This window comes from Rhodnius prolixus, unplaced genomic scaffold, assembly GCF_049639745.1.
Source record: "Rhodnius prolixus isolate KJV_2025 unplaced genomic scaffold, Rpr scaffold_5, whole genome shotgun sequence".
NCBI classification, from domain to species: domain Eukaryota; kingdom Metazoa; phylum Arthropoda; class Insecta; order Hemiptera; family Reduviidae; genus Rhodnius; species Rhodnius prolixus.
The window spans coordinates 34,936,785-34,956,730 of record NW_027411624.1 but is presented as its reverse complement, the minus strand read 5'-3'; the positions used below and the strand labels follow the sequence as shown (position 1 = coordinate 34,956,730).

The 19,946-nt window shown below is 32.5% G+C and overlaps 1 protein-coding gene and 1 long non-coding RNA gene across 6 annotated transcripts in view; one reads left to right on the top strand and one right to left on the bottom strand.

Annotated features, from left to right (window-relative positions):
• LOC141458851 (uncharacterized) overlaps positions 1–19,813 on the bottom strand; it is a 25,195-nt gene extending 5,382 nt beyond the window's left edge. Inside the window, exons 1-7 of one of the 3 annotated variants that reach the window (XR_012461225.1) lie at positions 19,588–19,813; positions 11,660–11,818; positions 11,025–11,229; positions 8,166–8,301; positions 7,920–8,081; positions 7,038–7,220; positions 6,438–6,643 (exon numbers count right to left, since the gene is read on the bottom strand). This is a non-coding gene — a long non-coding RNA (uncharacterized lncRNA). Of the gene's footprint in view, positions 1–6,437; positions 6,644–7,037; positions 7,221–7,919; positions 8,082–8,165; positions 8,302–11,024; positions 11,230–11,659; positions 11,819–12,256; positions 12,702–19,587 lie in introns of those variants that run through there. The other 2 variants (XR_012461224.1, XR_012461226.1) reach the window with 2 other exon arrangements.
• The window catches only part of LOC141458848 (uncharacterized), a 60,176-nt gene continuing 59,999 nt past the window's right edge, over positions 19,770–19,946 (top strand). For 2 of the 3 annotated variants that reach the window (XM_074137389.1, XM_074137390.1), the window contains exon 1: positions 19,835–19,946. In XM_074137389.1, coding sequence (XP_073993490.1) covers positions 19,909–19,946 — 38 coding nt within the window. In that variant the 5' untranslated portion in view covers positions 19,835–19,908. The other variant, XM_074137386.1, reaches the window with a different exon arrangement.

Here is a 19,946-nt window from a genome sequence, read left to right as displayed (position 1 = left end):
ACTTCCAAAACAGGCCAACCATACTTGTACGAACCACCTTTGGCCTGTATATAGAATGAAGGCGATGGAAAACACACTTTTCGATCCCAAAATAAAGAGAATTTCTGATTTTGAATTGTTATTTCGTCTCATATACTTCCAAAACAGGCCAACCATACTTGTACGAACCACCTTTGGCCTGTATATAGAATGAAGGCGATGGAAAACACACTTTTCGATCCCAAAATAAAGAGAATTTCTGATTTTGAATGGTTATTTCGTCTCATATACTTCCAAAACAGGCCAACCATACTTGTACGAACCACCTTTGGCCTGTATATAGAATGAAGGCGATGGAAAACACACTTTTCGATCCCAAAATAAAGAGAATTTCTGATTTTGAATGGTTATTTCGTCTCATATACTTCCAAAACAGGCCAACCATACTTGTACGAACCACCTTTGGCCTGTATATAGAATGAAGGCGATGGAAAACACACTTTTCGATCCCAAAATAAAGAGAATTTCTGATTTTGAATGGTTATTTCGTCTCATATACTTCCAAAACAGGCCAACCATACTTGTACGAACCACCTTTGGCCCGTATATAGAATGAAGGCGATGGAAAACACACTTTTCGATCCCAAAATAAAGAGAATTTCTGATTTTGATTGGTTATTTCGTCTCATATACTTCCAAAACAGGCCAACCATACTTGTACGAACCACCTTTGGCCTGTATATAGAATGAAGGCGATGGAAAACACACTTTTCGATCCCAAAATAAAGAGAATTTCTGATTTTGAATGGTTATTTCGTCTCATATACTTCCAAAACAGGCCAACCATACTTGTACGAACCACCTTTGGCCTGTATATAGAATGAAGGCGATGGAAAACACACTTTTCGATCCCAAAATAAAGAGAATTTCTGATTTTGAATGGTTATTTCGTCTCATATACTTCCAAAACAGGCCAATCATACTTGTACGAACCACCTTTGGCCTGTATATAGAATGAAGGCGATGGAAAACACACTTTTCGATCCCAAAATAAAGAGAATTTCTGATTTTGAATGGTTATTTCGTCTCATATACTTCCAAAACAGGCCAACCATACTTGTACGAACCACCTTTGGCCTGTATATAGAATGAAGGCGATGGAAAACACACTTTTCGATCCCAAAATAAAGAGAATTTCTGATTTTGAATGGTTATTTCGTCTCATATACTTCCAAAACAGGCCAACCATACTTGTACGAACCACCTTTGGCCTGTATATAGAATGAAGGCGATGGAAAACACACTTTTCGATCCCAAAATAAAGAGAATTTCTGATTTTGAATGGTTATTTCGTCTCATATACTTCCAAAACAGGCCAACCATACTTGTACGAACCACCTTTGGCCTGTATATAGAATGAAGGCGATGGAAAACACACTTTTCGATCCCAAAATAAAGAGAATTTCTGATTTTGAATGGTTATTTCGTCTCATATACTTCCAAAACAGGCCAACCATACTTGTACGAACCACCTTTGGCCTGTATATAGAATGAAGGCGATGGAAAACACACTTTTCGATCCCAAAATAAAGAGAATTTCTGATTTTGAATGGTTATTTCGTCTCATATACTTCCAAAACAGGCCAACCATACTTGTACGAACCACCTTTGGCCTGTATATAGAATGAAGGCGATGGAAAACACACTTTTCGATCCCAAAATAAAGAGAATTTCTGATTTTGAATGGTTATTTCGTCTCATATACTTCCAAAACAGGCCAACCATACTTGTACGAACCACCTTTGGCCTGTATATAGAATGAAGGCGATGGAAAACACACTTTTCGATCCCAAAATAAAGAGAATTTCTGATTTTGAATGGTTATTTCGTCTCATATACTTCCAAAACAGGCCAACCATACTTGTACGAACCACCTTTGGCCCGTATATAGAATGAAGGCGATGGAAAACACACTTTTCGATCCCAAAATAAAGAGAATTTCTGATTTTGATTGGTTATTTCGTCTCATATACTTCCAAAACAGGCCAACCATACTTGTACGAACCACCTTTGGCCTGTATATAGAATGAAGGCGATGGAAAACACACTTTTCGATCCCAAAATAAAGAGAATTTCTGATTTTGAATGGTTATTTCGTCTCATATACTTCCAAAACAGGCCAACCATACTTGTACGAACCACCTTTGGCCTGTATATAGAATGAAGGCGATGGAAAACACACTTTTCGATCCCAAAATAAAGAGAATTTCTGATTTTGAATGGTTATTTCGTCTCATATACTTCCAAAACAGGCCAACCATACTTGTACGAACCACCTTTGGCCTGTATATAGAATGAAGGCGATGGAAAACACACTTTTCGATCCCAAAATAAAGAGAATTTCTGATTTTGAATGGTTATTTCGTCTCATATACTTCCAAAACAGGCCAACCATACTTGTACGAACCACCTTTGGCCTGTATATAGAATGAAGGCGATGGAAAACACACTTTTCGATCCCAAAATAAAGAGAATTTCTGATTTTGAATGGTTATTTCGTCTCATATACTTCCAAAACAGGCCAACCATACTTGTACGAACCACCTTTGGCCTGTATATAGAATGAAGGCGATGGAAAACACACTTTTCGATCCCAAAATAAAGAGAATTTCTGATTTTGAATGGTTATTTCGTCTCATATACTTCCAAAACAGGCCAACCATACTTGTACGAACCACCTTTGGCCTGTATATAGAATGAAGGCGATGGAAAACACACTTTTCGATCCCAAAATAAAGAGAATTTCTGATTTTGAATTGTTATTTCGTCTCATATACTTCCAAAACAGGCCAACCATACTTGTACGAACCACCTTTGGCCTGTATATAGAATGAAGGCGATGGAAAACACACTTTTCGATCCCAAAATAAAGAGAATTTCTGATTTTGAATGGTTATTTCGTCTCATATACTTCCAAAACAGGCCAACCATACTTGTACGAACCACCTTTGGCCTGTATATAGAATGAAGGCGATGGAAAACACACTTTTCGATCCCAAAATAAAGAGAATTTCTGATTTTGAATGGTTATTTCGTCTCATATACTTCCAAAACAGGCCAACCATACTTGTACGAACCACCTTTGGCCTGTATATAGAATGAAGGCGATGGAAAACACACTTTTCGATCCCAAAATAAAGAGAATTTCTGATTTTGAATGGTTATTTCGTCTCATATACTTCCAAAACAGGCCAACCATACTTGTACGAACCACCTTTGGCCTGTATATAGAATGAAGGCGATGGAAAACACACTTTTCGATCCCAAAATAAAGAGAATTTCTGATTTTGAATGGTTATTTCGTCTCATATACTTCCAAAACAGGCCAACCATACTTGTACGAACCACCTTTGGCCTGTATATAGAATGAAGGCGATGGAAAACACACTTTTCGATCCCAAAATAAAGAGAATTTCTGATTTTGAATGGTTATTTCGTCTCATATACTTCCAAAACAGGCCAACCATACTTGTACGAACCACCTTTGGCCTGTATATAGAATGAAGGCGATGGAAAACACACTTTTCGATCCCAAAATAAAGAGAATTTCTGATTTTGAATGGTTATTTCGTCTCATATACTTCCAAAACAGGCCAACCATACTTGTACGAACCACCTTTGGCCTGTATATAGAATGAAGGCGATGGAAAACACACTTTTCGATCCCAAAATAAAGAGAATTTCTGATTTTGAATGGTTATTTCGTCTCATATACTTCCAAAACAGGCCAACCATACTTGTACGAACCACCTTTGGCCTGTATATAGAATGAAGGCGATGGAAAACACACTTTTCGATCCCAAAATAAAGAGAATTTCTGATTTTGAATGGTTATTTCGTCTCATATACTTCCAAAACAGGCCAACCATACTTGTACGAACCACCTTTGGCCTGTATATAGAATGAAGGCGATGGAAAACACACTTTTCGATCCCAAAATAAAGAGAATTTCTGATTTTGAATGGTTATTTCGTCTCATATACTTCCAAAACAGGCCAACCATACTTGTACGAACCACCTTTGGCCTGTATATAGAATGAAGGCGATGGAAAACACACTTTTCGATCCCAAAATGAAGAGAATTTCTGATTTTGAATGGTTATTTCGTCTCATATACTTCCAAAACAAGCCAACCATACTTGTACGGACCACCTTTGGCCTGTATATAGAATGAAGGCGATGGAAAACACACTTTTCGATCCCAAAATAAAGAGAATTTCTGATTTTGAATGGTTATTTCGTCTCATATACTTCCAAAACAGGCCAACCATACTTGTACGAACCACCTTTGGCCTGTATATAGAATGAAGGCGATGGAAAACACACTTTTCGATCCCAAAATAAAGAGAATTTCTGATTTTGAATGGTTATTTCGTCTCATATACTTCCAAAACAGGCCAACCATACTTGTACGAACCACCTTTGGCCTGTATATAGAATGAAGGCGATGGAAAACACACTTTTCGATCCCAAAATAAAGAGAATTTCTGATTTTGAATGGTTATTTCGTCTCATATACTTCCAAAACAGGCTAATCATTCCTGTAAGAACCACCTTTTGCCTGTAAACAGAATGTAGGTGTTGGGCATTTCTTGTTTCGTGCTGGTCAAGAAGATGCCACCCTGTGATCTCGTGGGCACACTCCCTTACATATCTGAAAGGAATATTTTGCTTTAGGGGAGGATAGATTCTAAAAAATCAGTCCGCGACCTCCTAAAAACGTAAGTAGATAAAAACAGGCATAATCAATTTTGTTTAATTAATACTCTAAGTGGTTTTCAGATCTAACAATAGCTTTCTTGGAGAAAGGTAATTTTTCTTCCTTGGTTAGTTTAAAATTATTACAGTACTCGCCTTATTTATATTTTGCCGGCAAGTTAACAATATTAAACATAAAATGATAAATTCCCACCTTTTAAGCTTTCAATTTAACATATGTTCATATTATTTCTCTTTTAAGTTTTATATTATGAACTAAAGTAGTTATGGCATCCTCTACGAAATAAAATTAAAAAAGATAGATTCGAATTACGAATAAGTTTGTTTTCACTTCACAATTCTGTATTTTTATTAATTTTGTGAAAAAATGAGTAGTTAATGGATTTATTTTAATTTAAAAATAAAAACTGTTGTACAAGTTGAAAGATAGTACTTTTTCTAGAACAGGTGCTGCTTTCTGGTAGCTAATCACAAACTAACACAATTTTAAAATTAATCGTTTTCTTTAATTAATCATACTGTTTGACCTTTTTTAAATTAGATGCAACTATAATTATGTGGTATTATGTTATTATTAATAGATTCTATTAAAAAAAAGCTATAATAAATTGTATTCGCTGAAAAAAAAGCAATAAATGAAAGTTCCTTCGATAGTGGCCATTTTGCCCTGGTTTTTATAAAGCAAAGTTAAATTCGCAGGGTGCGGAGGGTGGGGCAATTAAACAACCTTATCTTATTGGGTACATCTGGTTACCACTCCTGGTTATTCTTATTTTTTACCTTTTACCACACTGTTTGAAATTATTAAACCCTATCAACATAAAATATAACTTTGGTTTCTTTCGTTTTTTGTACCTTCTACATACTACCACCCTACATTTTAGGAGATTCTTTTAACCACTAAATATACAGAACTTATTATTCTATTCAACAAAACGTTTTATTACATTTGTGTGTATCAACTGCTGGTAACACCCTGGTTATTTTTTTGTTTACCTTTTACCACACTGTTTGAAATTATTAAAACCTTATCTAACATAAATTGGTTTCTTTCGTCTTTTGTACCATCTGCATCTACCACTCTAACATTTTAGGAGATTCTTTTAACACACTAAATATACAAAACTTATTCAACAAAACATTTATCATATTTTGATGTTCATTTTTTTTATTTATCATACTTATTTTCGAATATGTCAAGACATATTTGGAGAGACCGACGACAGACTGTCCTCACCCCTTAATGTCTCAGATGGTACTGAAGAAATTTTATTAGTTTTATGTTTAAAAGTCCAGTTAGTGTTGCCACCTAGTGGCGCTTTTTACAACTATCATTTTTGGAGACCGACAAAATGTCCTCTCCCTTTGATCTCATCGATGATACTGAAGAAAATTATTTAGTTCTATATATAGAGGTCCATCAAGTGTTGCTACCTAGTGGCGCTTTTTGAAAGTACTATCCATTACTTTTCCAATTAATGCTGCTACCTAGTGACCAATTTAGAAACTATTATTAATTTCTTTTTTAATTTCATTAATATTTCTTTCCAACCTCATGATTATTGATTCTAGTTTTTTCTATTTTGGCATTTTAACCACTCATTTTTAATTTATTTATTTTTATACAAATATAATTTAAAACAATAAGATTATGAAAAAATTGGTAAATAAATGAAGACTTTCTGAATTAATGAGTTTTCACTTTATTGTTAGCAAAGTTAAAATGAAATATAGAACTAATTGGATTAAATTCAAAATTACAATACAACTACGTTTTATAATTGTGTATACGTTTTTATAACTTATTTATTAAATAAACTGTATTTGCAAAATTTGGTGAGACGTTTTGCAGGCACCACTCCATACGCTGTTTTAATTCTTAAAACTAACATTATTTAATTAAAAAAAGTGCTTAATGAGGTAATTCTAGTTTTAAGAAGCTTTCTTTACTATTATTCTTATTTACTACTATCAAAATTAAAACAACCTAGTTAATCAATTTGTATTCCTATCTGAATTAATACTAAAGAGCACCTAATACCCGTGTCTAAACTGTCAGGGCAGAAAACACAACACTTCGATGTAAAAAAATATTATGATTGCTGATAAGTAAGTATAAGCCTTGAAGATGGCCTAGTCTCTAAGTTGAAAGCTTGGCAAAAAATAAATAAAATATTATGACTGAAATTGGCAATAATCTTTCTCCCTTTAGGATAATTGACTCAGTTAACAATATCAATCGATCAATAATTAACAATACTTTACTGAGATAAAACTACCTGAATTACAGCTCTACAAGAATGTGTGCTAGATGTTCTAAATTCCTTTTAATGACCAGAATGTAGAAGTGGATGCGAATCATCTTAACTTAAGTTGGGAAGTGCTGCTAGATGTAAAAAAGGGTCCTCCAAGGCTAACTGTGCGCCAGCGAATGGCTAAAAGGGCCGAGGGACGAAGGCACTCTGTAAAGGAACAAAAGAAAACTAAATTCAAAACAAGATACACTTACTAATAAACAAATAGTTCTTAACATTAACCTTGAAACTATTTTTGTAAGCAATTTTGTTACTGAAACTTAGCAGACTATAAATGAAGTTGAGGTATGGCTCTCTACATCAGTCATTTACAATTTACAATCATATTTCTTTACAATTATACCTCAAATAAAACAAAACCGTAGTTAGTAATAAATTTCATCTCCTATATGAATTCTAAACAGCACCTAATTCCCAGTAATTAATCCTAGTATCTAAATAGTCAGGACAGAAGACACAATAATCTTAGATGTAACAGTGTATCAATACATATAATTAGATGAGCCCTGAAGATGGACCTAGTCCCAGAACGAAAGGTTGACATAAAATAAGTTGACAAAAAATAAAAAAAAAAAAAATCATGCCTGAAATTGGCCATTATTTCTGTAATATACATGTGATGAATTAAATAAACTAAACATTAGAAATATTGTATAATAAATTATTAAACAGTGATTCGAAATCCTATAGCAATCGCATGAACATTTATGTTGTATGTTTCAATCTAAGTATAACCTACTTTGAATAAAATTAAATTTTATCTTATTCATAAAGGAAAAGATCTAAATCATTTGAAGAAAGGGTTTTATTTCTGTTAAAATGCTTTGCGAATTAAGGGATAATTACCTGAAAGAACAGCCTCACAAGTGAGCATGAGTAGATTTTTCTTGAAATGTAGAAATAGGTGTAAAAGACTCTCCAAAGTATGGACGTGCTGCTGGATGTAAAGAATGGCCTAAAAGGTGGCAGCAGACTGTGAAGGGTTGAAAGGGCTCAGAAAGGAGTACACTGGAAAAATAAAAGATAAATACATTAAAACAATCAGTTCATTATATGAACATGAATTTTGATTCATCTTTCTATGTTCCTTACATCGTCCGGAATGAAGATATAGATGGAAATTACTTCAGCTTAAATGCAGAAGTGCTGCTGGATGTCAAGATGGATTCTCAAACGTAAGTGCAAGCTGGCGAATGGCTGAAAGAGGACGAAGGCACCTATAACAGAACTAAAAAACTATTTTAAAACCACAGTACACTTACTAATAAATAACATAGGTCTTCACTTTTATCTTACAACTACTTTTAGATGCATGTTTATGAGACGTAGTAGCGGATAATTCAATAAAGATTGCCTTTCAAAGAATATAAAACCCCAAACAATGGAATAAAAATACCAATTTGAAGAAATATCTACCATTTTAATGTTGAGAATTGCAATAAAGGGGATAAAGTAAGTGAACTTCATATCTAATGTATAGTTTTAGTTAAATGAAAGAAAAATAGCAGTTAAAAATAAAAAATTAAGCTGCAGGACAAATAACAAACACATCATATCAGAAATACAAAGATATTCTAATGAACTGTGCAGTCTAATTGAGGTGTTTGTAATTCAGCTTCGACCACTCGTTATCCATATACCCTAATGGAAATATCCTACAAATAATAATAATAAAGTTTTATTGAGAAACTCAAAATACATAATACATTTTAATTTATAAAAAATAAAAAAACTTATTACGGCATGGAAATCCGTCTGCCGGGGTTTGGTTTTGAATATAAATCAAATTATATAAATATAAATAAAGTAAAACTATACATTTTTAATAATTATAAACAATTTTGTGTTGTTGATAATATGAAATAAACAGACCTCTTTCTTTTCTTTTATTCTTTTACTTTTCTTTATACTAGAGAGAAAAAATAATAATCTTAAAAAATTAATCAATAGCCAAAGAATACCTAATAATAATAATAATAATAATAATAAATAATCAACAAATAATAATAAACAAATCAGCAGGTCATTCAGAATCCAATATTCTAACTTATAAATAAATAGTTAACAAAACAATACTCTCTAAAATAATGCTCACTTCACTGGGAAATTAGAAAAAAATGAAATTAAGCATCAAAAATAAAATAAGAAATTGTAAATAATTAGAAATTATGAAACTGAGGTTTCAAAGATCAGACCATCATTTTAGATCAACAGCAGCTGTATTCACTATTAAGCATCCTCCTGTACTTCCAAGCACCAACTACATATTTAATCAGATTAGTCCAGTTTGGACCATCTAAGAGAGTTATAAAAAAGTCAAATGAAAGGAATCTTTCGCCAAAAACCTCTAGGCGATAAGAGGCAAGGATAGGACAGACCGCTACAAAATGGAAAGTATCCTCCTGAACCCTATAATTACAGAGGGAACATTCTCCCTGACCATCAGGGTTATAAGGTTTATGGTTGAGATTCAGCAGTTCTCCCCTCAACCTGATCACCCATCGCATCTCTTCATTACTACTGCACACCTCACCTCTATCGCTCAAATCCGCACACCTAGCTTCATGATTCAGCAGCCTGTAAGTAGTGTACCGATGTGAAGCCTGCGCCCTTTCAATTTGCTTAAGATTAAAATTCTCTTTTAGGCGAGCCACTATAGATTGGAGTTTTAAATTAAGAACTTCTCTTTCAGACCTATCAAAACTAAGGGCAACTCCAGTCTGGGAAGCTAAAGTGATCCAGTGTTCCCAGCCCAAGATACTCCCAGCCTTAGAACTTCTTCCGCGATTACTCGGGGAAATCTTGAATGGTCCATATTCAATACCTTCACTAAATAGCGACTATTTAACGTTAAGGTATAATGGAAAATAGGCTCTAGACCAGTCTCTAAGTGAAGTATGTAAGTTGGGGTGAAATTTGGCAGGGCGAATAACTTTCTAATGAAAAACCAAAGAACTTTTTCTACTACATAAAAATACTCTGACCCCGACACTTGCGCTGCATAGCAGAGAATGGCTCGCGACACGGCATTAAATATATGAAGTTTCGACTTGAGTGGAATATGTGATCCTACAAATATGAAACTATTTCTAAATTTAAATTATTATCTAAACTATTTTTAAATTTCTATAAAATTAGCAAGAGAGAAGTAATTTTAGAAGACTGGTTACTAATAAGTATTATTTAGCCGATAGATAACATTTTCATAACTAACTAAACTGTGTCTGAAGAAAATACTGAGAGAAATACTCGTTTTGGAAGCCTCAGATTTATAGGGTGTTTCGTTTAAAATCCAAGTATATGGGCTCCAAGAAAAATAGCATACTCTACATTTTCATACACCATTATTCTTCAAGTTGTATTAATAAATAAAAATTCTAATAGCAGAATGTTTTAAAAAAATTATTTAACGTCATTTACATCTTCCTTTGTGAATACATAAAATTTTAAATTTTAACAAGAGGCTTTCTTCAACTTATCATTCTACTAACTCCCCCACAATTGATGTTCCATGTGCAGGATACTGTCATTTTGCTTTTACTGAAGTACGGATTGAAATCTACTCGAACTGCTGAACGGCATTCCTAAATACGTATACGATGTACTTCAAGAAGTAACTAACTCAACAAGTTCATTCTAAAAAAGACCTGAGGGAATTTGAAAACAATAAAATTTAAAATTCCTCTTTTTTTTCCTCAAAAAAAGCTCGCTGAATTAGATAAGAACTATTTGAAATATCCGCCTTTAGAAAAAAAAAAGACAAGATTTTGAGGTCATTATGAAGGTTAGATTCGTACCAGAGAAAATTTACTATTTTCCTAAGACTTTTAAATTTTGCGATTACAAATCCTACTTCTCCAAAATCTACTCATACTAAAAAGGTGAATATAAAATAAAATTTGGAATGTTCCAAAAAAAAAAGTGAAGTCTAAATAAAATTAACCAACTTACAAGCTGTGAAACTACCAAGGATCATCTGGTATCTTTTTGTAAGATTTCTGGCAAAGACTTACTGCGGTCTGCCATGCATTGAGCAACCTGCGTGAGCAATGGTTCGGATCGTGAACCCTTCCCGCTCAGCACGTTGCGGCTTACTTGAATGGAAAGGATTGGGAGGCGTTGGCCAAATATTACCTTGCTGCTTTGTCTCGCCGTGCTTTATTAACATAGTTTATGTTTAGTAAAATTTACTTACTTATTAAAATACATAATATATATTATAAAATAAATAAATAAAAATACGATCATATTTAAATATATGTGTATAGATATATATTTATCACACTGATAATTTCTGACTCACTAAATTAATTCACTATATCTGAACAGACTCCCCTGACGGTCAGAGTACCATGTGGATGTCTTTATGGCTAAATATCTTAATTACTTAAATTGAATAAAGTTTCTTTTTTGTTTTATTATTATATGATTTATTAATTTGTGCATTATGAATTCTATAATTTATACATATTTTTTAAAAGAAATAATTAAAAGATATGTATCTTTTTAAATTGAATAAAGACTTATTTCTTTCTTTCTACAAGCTGTGAAACAATTAGAATTGAGAAAAAAGGTTTACTACTCACAATAGAATGGTCAACTTATGCTTCTTGTTAATTCTCAGATGGCAGAACTACAATTTAAGGTGTATTTTTCTACTACAGTGTCGCAATGTTTCGTTGAAATTGACTCATCAATTTAATCTCTCAATATGTTATATTGTGTCCAACTAGCACGTCACCAACCTGAGAAAAGAAAAACAAATTATTAAAAAACACGCAAATATTAGGGTGGAATGAAAGTTTCGTAGTTACTTTTCAAGTGTTTTTATTAAAGACATTTTTATTTAATACAGTTATATTGGAAGATTTTATAGCCAACTGAGTTGAGTTACACAATATTAAAGTATATATAAAACATGTAAAGCTTTCCTTATAACCGAATGATTTAGGCAATCATTATTAAAACCTACCACACTTTAATAATATTACATTTATCTAACACTTCGCTGACAACCAAGCTGTAAATATATATTTTTTTTTGAAAATAAGCGATAGTTTCAAAGAGGAATCATATTCTACACGACAATTACGTGATTCCACTCAGATATAAATGAATTTTTATTGCAAAATTATGCACCACATTGTTCAGACTTAGAAAAATTACCAGAAAACAATACTCACATACTCTTGGGATAGAATTGTTTCTAACGCTACTAATGTGTATTACGAACATCCTTGTATTTCAAACCATCCATAGTTGTAAAACTATATTAAATAGCGATTTTAAGTATCAGCATTTGCTGGTTAGTAAACGAAGGAAATAACACTGGTGATAACCATTGATAAACCTCCTTGCAAACTTTTCACACCTGGCTTATCAGCATTGTCATACAGTTTAAAAAGAGTAATTTCTATAAGAAAAAAATATGTAATTTTTTTCATTTAATATACTGGCATTAATGAATGGTAATAAAAACAGCGTAGCCAAAGTTTATAGGCCATCGACAGGAATTACATTCTTTCTTGTAAAAATTAAGTGAAAATTCTCAATATTTTTTGAATGTGAATTCCAAAATTACAGCATCAGGTACCTTGGCACTAATCATCACTGTCTGATTTGGTTTGTCAGCGAAAAAACAAAACAATTTTTTCTACTTAAACCATGCAATGATTTATAATTTTTTTACTATTTATGAACTTTTTCATTAAAACTGTCCGGTAGGACAGTTGTATAAGGGTTGATCGTCAAAAACTGCACGAAAAAGTGTAACGTTGAAAAACACCCAACTTTGACAATTTTTTTCTCTTTTTCTATAAAAGATAAAATTCCCGAATTTTCTTTAAAATAAAGGGCAAACCCTCCTTTATAACTGTAATTTTTTTGCAACAACCCAGATCTAATAGGTTTTGAGAAAAAAGTTGCTGAAAATGAGCAAAAACGGCTTTTTCAGAAATTGTTGTTGTTCTTGTTCTTCTTGTTGTTGTTACCTTTTTTGTAAACTGCGTAGCGCCTAAACGCGCGAACCGATTTTCATGAATGAGGTGTCATTCGATTCAGGAATTTATGTAGATGTGCCTTTTGGGGGTCTCGACGCTGTACATCGAATGGGAGAGGAGTTAGCCCCCTTTATGTAAGGCCTCCTCCAAAATTATTATTACTAATTACTCTGTAAATCTTGGCCCGATTTTGATAAAATTTGGTAGGATGCTAGGGTTATGGCTTCCCTACGTAACATTAAAGCGACGATCTGCTCTTACACTTGTTAAGGGGAAGTATAGAAATCGTTTCAAGTTACCGACACGTGAACCGATTTTCATGAATGAAGTGTCATTCGAATCAAAATTTTGTACAGATTTGCACTGTAAAAGTCTCGATGCTATGCCTCTTAAGGAGGGGAGTTTGCCCCACCAAGTAAGGCCCTTTCTAAAACTATTATTACCAATATTTCTATAACGGTTAGTCCGATTTCGATAAAATTTAGCACGAAGAAGTGATTAAAGCTCCTCTACGTGGCTGTGAAGTGCCATCGTGCTCTTACACCTACTAAGAGGAAGTACTGCAATCGTTAAAATTATCAATGAGTGAACCGATTTACATCAATGAATTGTCGTTCGATTCAAAATATTTCACTCTTTGCCTTTGATGGAAAAGTATTGTAATCGCAGTTTATTTTTCTTACTCCTCATAAAGGAAGTTCTGAAATCGCAGTTTAATTTTGCTATTTACGTACAAATACCTTGCTATTTTGTTCAAGACGCTTTCTAAAAAAGAATTGTTATTGAGGATGGTTTAGGGACCGCAACTATAATCATTCTTTATTACAAAGATCTCTCCGGTGGTAATTACGGTCACCTTATCAGGTTATAATGATAGAATTGCTTATTCCAAACTTTAAAAAAATCTGTAAAGCAGATATGTAACTTCGCAAAATAGACAAAAATGAAAATCTATCCAAAAGGTACAAAAATCTCCTTAACAAAAACTTACAGTTTAAAATGTTAAGTATAAGGGTTGATTAAACGCCAAAAGGTACACAAATCAGCAAGTACCCAACATTTCATTCATGCTTAGTTGATATAATTTAAATAATTTTGCTGCATTAACTTTTCCTTCACATTTTTTAGAATTTATTAGATGTCACAGACCCTTATGCTGGCCAGTTCGTTTATAATATTTTTTTGTTATAATTATGATAAAATGTTTATTATATCTTCGTTATTAAATAGGTACTTTATTCTAACTCTATTCCAAATTATTCTTCTGATTTATCTTTAATATGCCCATTATTCTGACACATATTCATGCTTGTTAAAAGTAAAAAAAGACAAAGTTAGAGTCGGCTACTGTTTAAATTTGAATCACGGAGGATCTGAAACAATATTTCAGTCTTGAATTCGTCTTACCGAAATATTCGTGAGCACAAATGACTTACAGTTAATAACAAGTAGATTATTAAACATTCATCTCTCTATTGTAATTTAATTTAGTCCCCCTAATTTTACTTATAGTAAAATACTGGAATAATTACTGTCCTAAAAATATGCATATTTTATTTATTTTATATTACATACATACAACATTGTGGGAAGAACATCTAGATTGAGAATGTAATTGAAGAAAACTATATTATTTGCGTTTAAGCCAGATAATTATTACCTATTGTAATAAACGTTTGACTACTACATAAAATAACAATTACTTTAATCGAAGAATGAACTTAAACCGACGATTTTTATTTAAAAATAAAATAAATAAATAAAATAAACAAAATCATTGATGTATGTTGGTGTGAGCATTTTTTAAAAAAGTGTGAATTTTTTAGCCTCATAATTTTTTTTATTTTTAATAACATTTTCTTTTTAACATGTAATTAATAGTTTGATTATTATAGATTAAAGTCAATCTACAGTGCTACTTGAACAAATATTTTGTAGATGAAAATGGCCAGCATAAGGGTCTGTGACATCTAATAAATTCTAAAAAATGTGAAGGAAAAGTTAATGCAGCAAAATTATTTAAATTATATCAACTAAGCATGAATGAAATGTTGGGTACTTGCTGATTTGTGTACCTTTTGGCGTTTAATCAACCCTTATACTTAACATTTTAAACTGTAAGTTTTTGTTAAGGAGATTAAATATTTAGCCAATCCCATTTGTACTATCACTCACAGCCTTAGTTTTTTATTTGTCAGCCAAAGAAATAAACATTCTTTCAGGCCTTGACCTAGCCATATAAGAAATTAAATTAAACGCTATATAGAGTAAAAATGGAAATCAGGGAAGGAATTAGCTCCTTTCCAACGCTGATCCTTAGATTCTCTCTTTCTAGAAGCTTCCTACAGCTCACTGTCCAGTGATGGCCAGTGTTGTCTGTAACGAGAAAACCCAATCCTGAGGCCAACAGCGCACTAAAAAATAAAAATAAAATAAAATACCAGGCGCCAACGACCTTAGATGGTGACGCCCATTAAATTAAATAATAAAGAATGAAAAGAAGGTAACAAATCAAGAGTTTTTGGTAGGTTGATAAGAAAGCTGTCAGTCGAACAGACTCAATCACGCAAAATATATAAATAAATAAGATGAATGAAAAACCTTGCTTGATTTATTGTTTGACCGAGGTCAATATCAAAAGTCTGACTCAACTATAATAAAGACCTTGTGATTCATTTTTAGCAGACAAGACACACATTTTTTTTTTGTAAATTATTCAAATAACTTTTGTTTTTCATCCTATCTACAAATTATTTTTCAAATTATTAAGTTTCAGACTTTATTTAATTATTATCGATTGCAAGGAAAGGTAAATAATGCGACTATGCCAAATTGCTCAATTTTCGAAACTGTGTTTACGCCTAAAACATTTTATTCATTTGACTTAAAATGATTGCAAATGAGGTTGGTTAGCTGTGCAGTACTGGGTAATATCTTTTAATTTCTCTATTGTAGCTCTCATGTTTATTGTATCGCTGACCGGTTTCTGACTCTAAGCCATTATCAGAGATAGATTATTCAGTTGATGTAGAGATTTTGACTTTATTTATGTTTCGTTATCGCGCTTGAGTCAACAAGTGTAGTGCTAGTCTGAAGATGGATAAAGGTCCTCAGTTTATACACATGATTATTACTTAGGATATAACTTGAAAGGAGAGATTGTAAAGCATTTCGTATGCTGTGTTTGGAACCTCATGATTATAAGGTAGGATTGAAATTCTATTTTCAATATCCAACGCCTTTTAACGTTTACAAATTGGCCTACCTTTTTTTATATGTATCTTCACTTGATTTTAGGACAATATGGAAATTTTGTACGGAAATCAAATAAGTAACCACCAGTTCTATGTTACGAAATTTATTTATTTTATTCTTTACAATAAATCAATTAATGTAGCGAACAGACTTCATATATACGTGAGTCCTGGTTACATTAATTACTTTTTATTGCGAATAATTACAAAACTATCTGTTTTTACTTTTATAGTTTTATTGCAGGTTGTATACTTGAAAATGATTGTTTCACAATTTATATGGATCGCGGATAGTAACTAACGTAATGATTTTATTCTCCGCGCTAAACAACTAACTTTTAGCCACTTGGGTCTTCTTCAAAAAACTATAATCGCACCTGAGTGATAAAAATAATTGCGTAAATAATGATAGAGTTAGCTGGTTGATTGCATGATAATTTATTACAGAATACAATCATTCACCTATTCACCGATTTATAAGTAAACATTTTTTATTTTTTGTTATTACTTCCTTGAATAAAGCAGGTGAAAATGAGACTAAGTTATTCCCAAAGATCTTTTTCAAATGGTGGCATTTCCTTCACAAAAACCAAAACTATTTCACAAATCGATGAAATTTGATGGTAAACAATAGTTTATTATTTCTATTTTTCAAATTTTCCTCAGGTACTCTTTGAAATCAACCAACTGAAAGTGACTTCACCTGCAAGCTAGCAAACTCATTACAAATTTCAGTGGCCTGATAAACTATCTTATCGAGCTGCACAATTAAACGCAGTAATATACATCACAATAATTGGCCATCGATCTGCGAATAGTTTCCATTATTATGGTATTTTTGCAAGTAAATTGTGTGTTCGTTGAAATTGTTGTGCTATGAGAAATTATGCTGTATGAGGAATAAACATTTTGGTTGTCAAGTCAACTGTAAGGGTTCGTTTTCTTCAATACACAATAGCACATTAATCTCAAAAATGAAGATATATTGGACATAGTTATTCCGAAGGATTATGTAAAAAAAAAAAAAGTGCAAAAGTTAGATAAAGCTTTTAAACAGATTTTTAGATAAATATGATGCAAAGTGTTAACAGTGAAGTCAGACAGAAGGAATTACATTCGCCCAAAATATGGCCCATTGTTCAAAGGTAGTGTTATGTTTTCATAATGATATTTACAGAGTGTATTAGAGAGATGATTTCACACCTAATTTATTATGTAAAATCAAAAATAAGAATGGAAATATAACATATATAACATTATCTTGGTATTTTATATTTATAATATTATTTTTCAGCTAAAAACTTTGACATACTTTTGATTTGTTTAGCGTATAAATTGGTAAATAGCGAGCTAGCTCTGTGATCAACCATTACAAAGCCCATGAACTCTTTATTATCTTAAAACCTATTATTAATTAATTTTAATCGTCATTTTCTCGAACAGTCAGGAGGCCTTATAAGTCATTTAAGTTCTATGGAGTTTTGTCCAAAGCTGGTGTGAAAATCTTTGGGAATTCTGACGGGAATTGTTGGCAAAAAAAACAAAGGTTTTTTTATCCTGGGCATTAAGACGAAGCCGGATGGTGCAAAGAGTCCTGAACCCTTTTGCAGCGTATCAAAATCCCTTGCCAGAGCTGCCAGAATAAGAGCAATGATGGGTGCACCAGATGCAGGCGAGATTGTTTATTAGCAAGCTAGTTGCCTAAACTTAGTACACCGCTACACCAGCAAGGTCTGGCGGCTATCAGGAAGATCGTAGGTCTTTTTTTCAAGGAGCCACTGTAGATTGAATAAACCTTACAACGCCCTGAGTGATGACCTAGTTTAGGTGAGGGTCTTGGATGTTTAGAAAAGGCAAAATGCACGCCTCCGCTTTTTGATGAGTCTCATCAGACTTTTGAAGAATCTAATCTGATTAACTTGCTGTACGAAGTTTGCAGGAAATCACAGTTATAAAAAGAAAATTCAAGAAATCAGGTAATCAATTGAATAATGTGGCACCCCGAATGACTGTTTTTATCTAAAATCTTGATTAACGGGTCCCGTTGTGGCACCGATTTGAAATTTATATCTTTCAGCGAATATTTTTCATGATCCCAATACTTCTTACCCACAGTAAGGGGAAATAACAAGAAAATACTTTATATTAAGGAGTGGTACTTTTTTTTCAACCCAATACTTTAGCAGCACGATAGACAACGTTACAGTTCAATAATTTGAACATTTCCAGCTTCAATAAGAACCAATCCTTATAAGTATTTTTTAGTTTTGCATTAATCTTTTGGTAAGGCGACTTCTAACTGAATCACGACCTTTTGTACAACAACTTGGAACCATCACAAAGTGTTTTTTTATGATTTTTTTGTTTTTAACAAATGCTGACTTAGCTCAATCCAGTTTCCATTTGTTACGGTCCATGGTTCGCTTTCTTTACGAGAGTGAAATGTAATAACGTCTCTAAAACTTGAAGTTTGAATGCAAGGGTTCCCTTTTTATTTTTATTCTAAGCCCAAAAATTGTTATCAACGAGGAGTTTATCGACAATATGGCTTACAATAGTCAATCAAAATGAAATATACTTGGAACTTATTAAAAATTAATTACAAAAAAAAATGTGTGTTATTCTTTCAGAAAACTTCATTTCTACTTTCTTTTACTTCTGATTAACTTAATAAGCTGACAAACTTTTAGACAGACCAATGCTTAAGCAGTTCCGAGGCGAGGAGGCTAGAAAAATATGTTACTTTCACGCTAGCCAAAAAAAAGTTGGTGAACTTTTTAAGTAGATTTGCGACTTTTTTTTCCCATCACCATGAAAGTATTTATTTTTTGTATTCAGCATGAGAAAAGTAAAAATGATGAAATTAATGCATCATGTTCTTGTTTTTCACGATGGAGAAAGGTTCTGTAAAAATTAATGAAAACTGCCCAAAGACAACAGTTGTACAACTAAATCTTTTCTTTCAAGTGCAGGAGATGTAGTAATGTTTCTTTCGAATGTAGACAAAAATTCGGGAAGCCGTATGTAATATATTTCGACATACAATCAGCAAAAGAAATTTTTGTTGAAGTCGGTGTTTCCTAAACTCTATGCTTGACACCTTTGTATACTATAATTTTGACCGATTTCAATGCAGGAATTTGGCAAATCATGGGAGTTATACCCCTTAGATGATTTGTGATAAATAAAAAAAAAAAATATTTCGACTAGAATGTATCGAATAAATAAGTAGCATTATTATAAAAGAAATAATTTACTTACTTGGACACATGTCTAAAAATTCCGCTGTTTTCTATACTTTAAGATAATTGTGCTCACAACAAATTTTTAAATTTTTGGCCACCATCACTTGTTCAAGATGGCTAGGAAATAACACCTAAAGAGAAGTTGGACTTCAGGTTACTTGAGTGACCCTAACCGGATAGATATTATATCTTCAAATTATTTATTAAAGTTACGTGGAGTTCAATGTAGGTGAAAACTTTCGTAACCTAACATTTACCTCCAACCTGTGGATAGGTTACTGTAAACAGTAAGGTGTTTCTGCTTCTGGCAATAATACTAGTGAATAAAGTTTGGGAGATGATGCCATTTCGGATAAATAAGGAATGTAAGCTCAG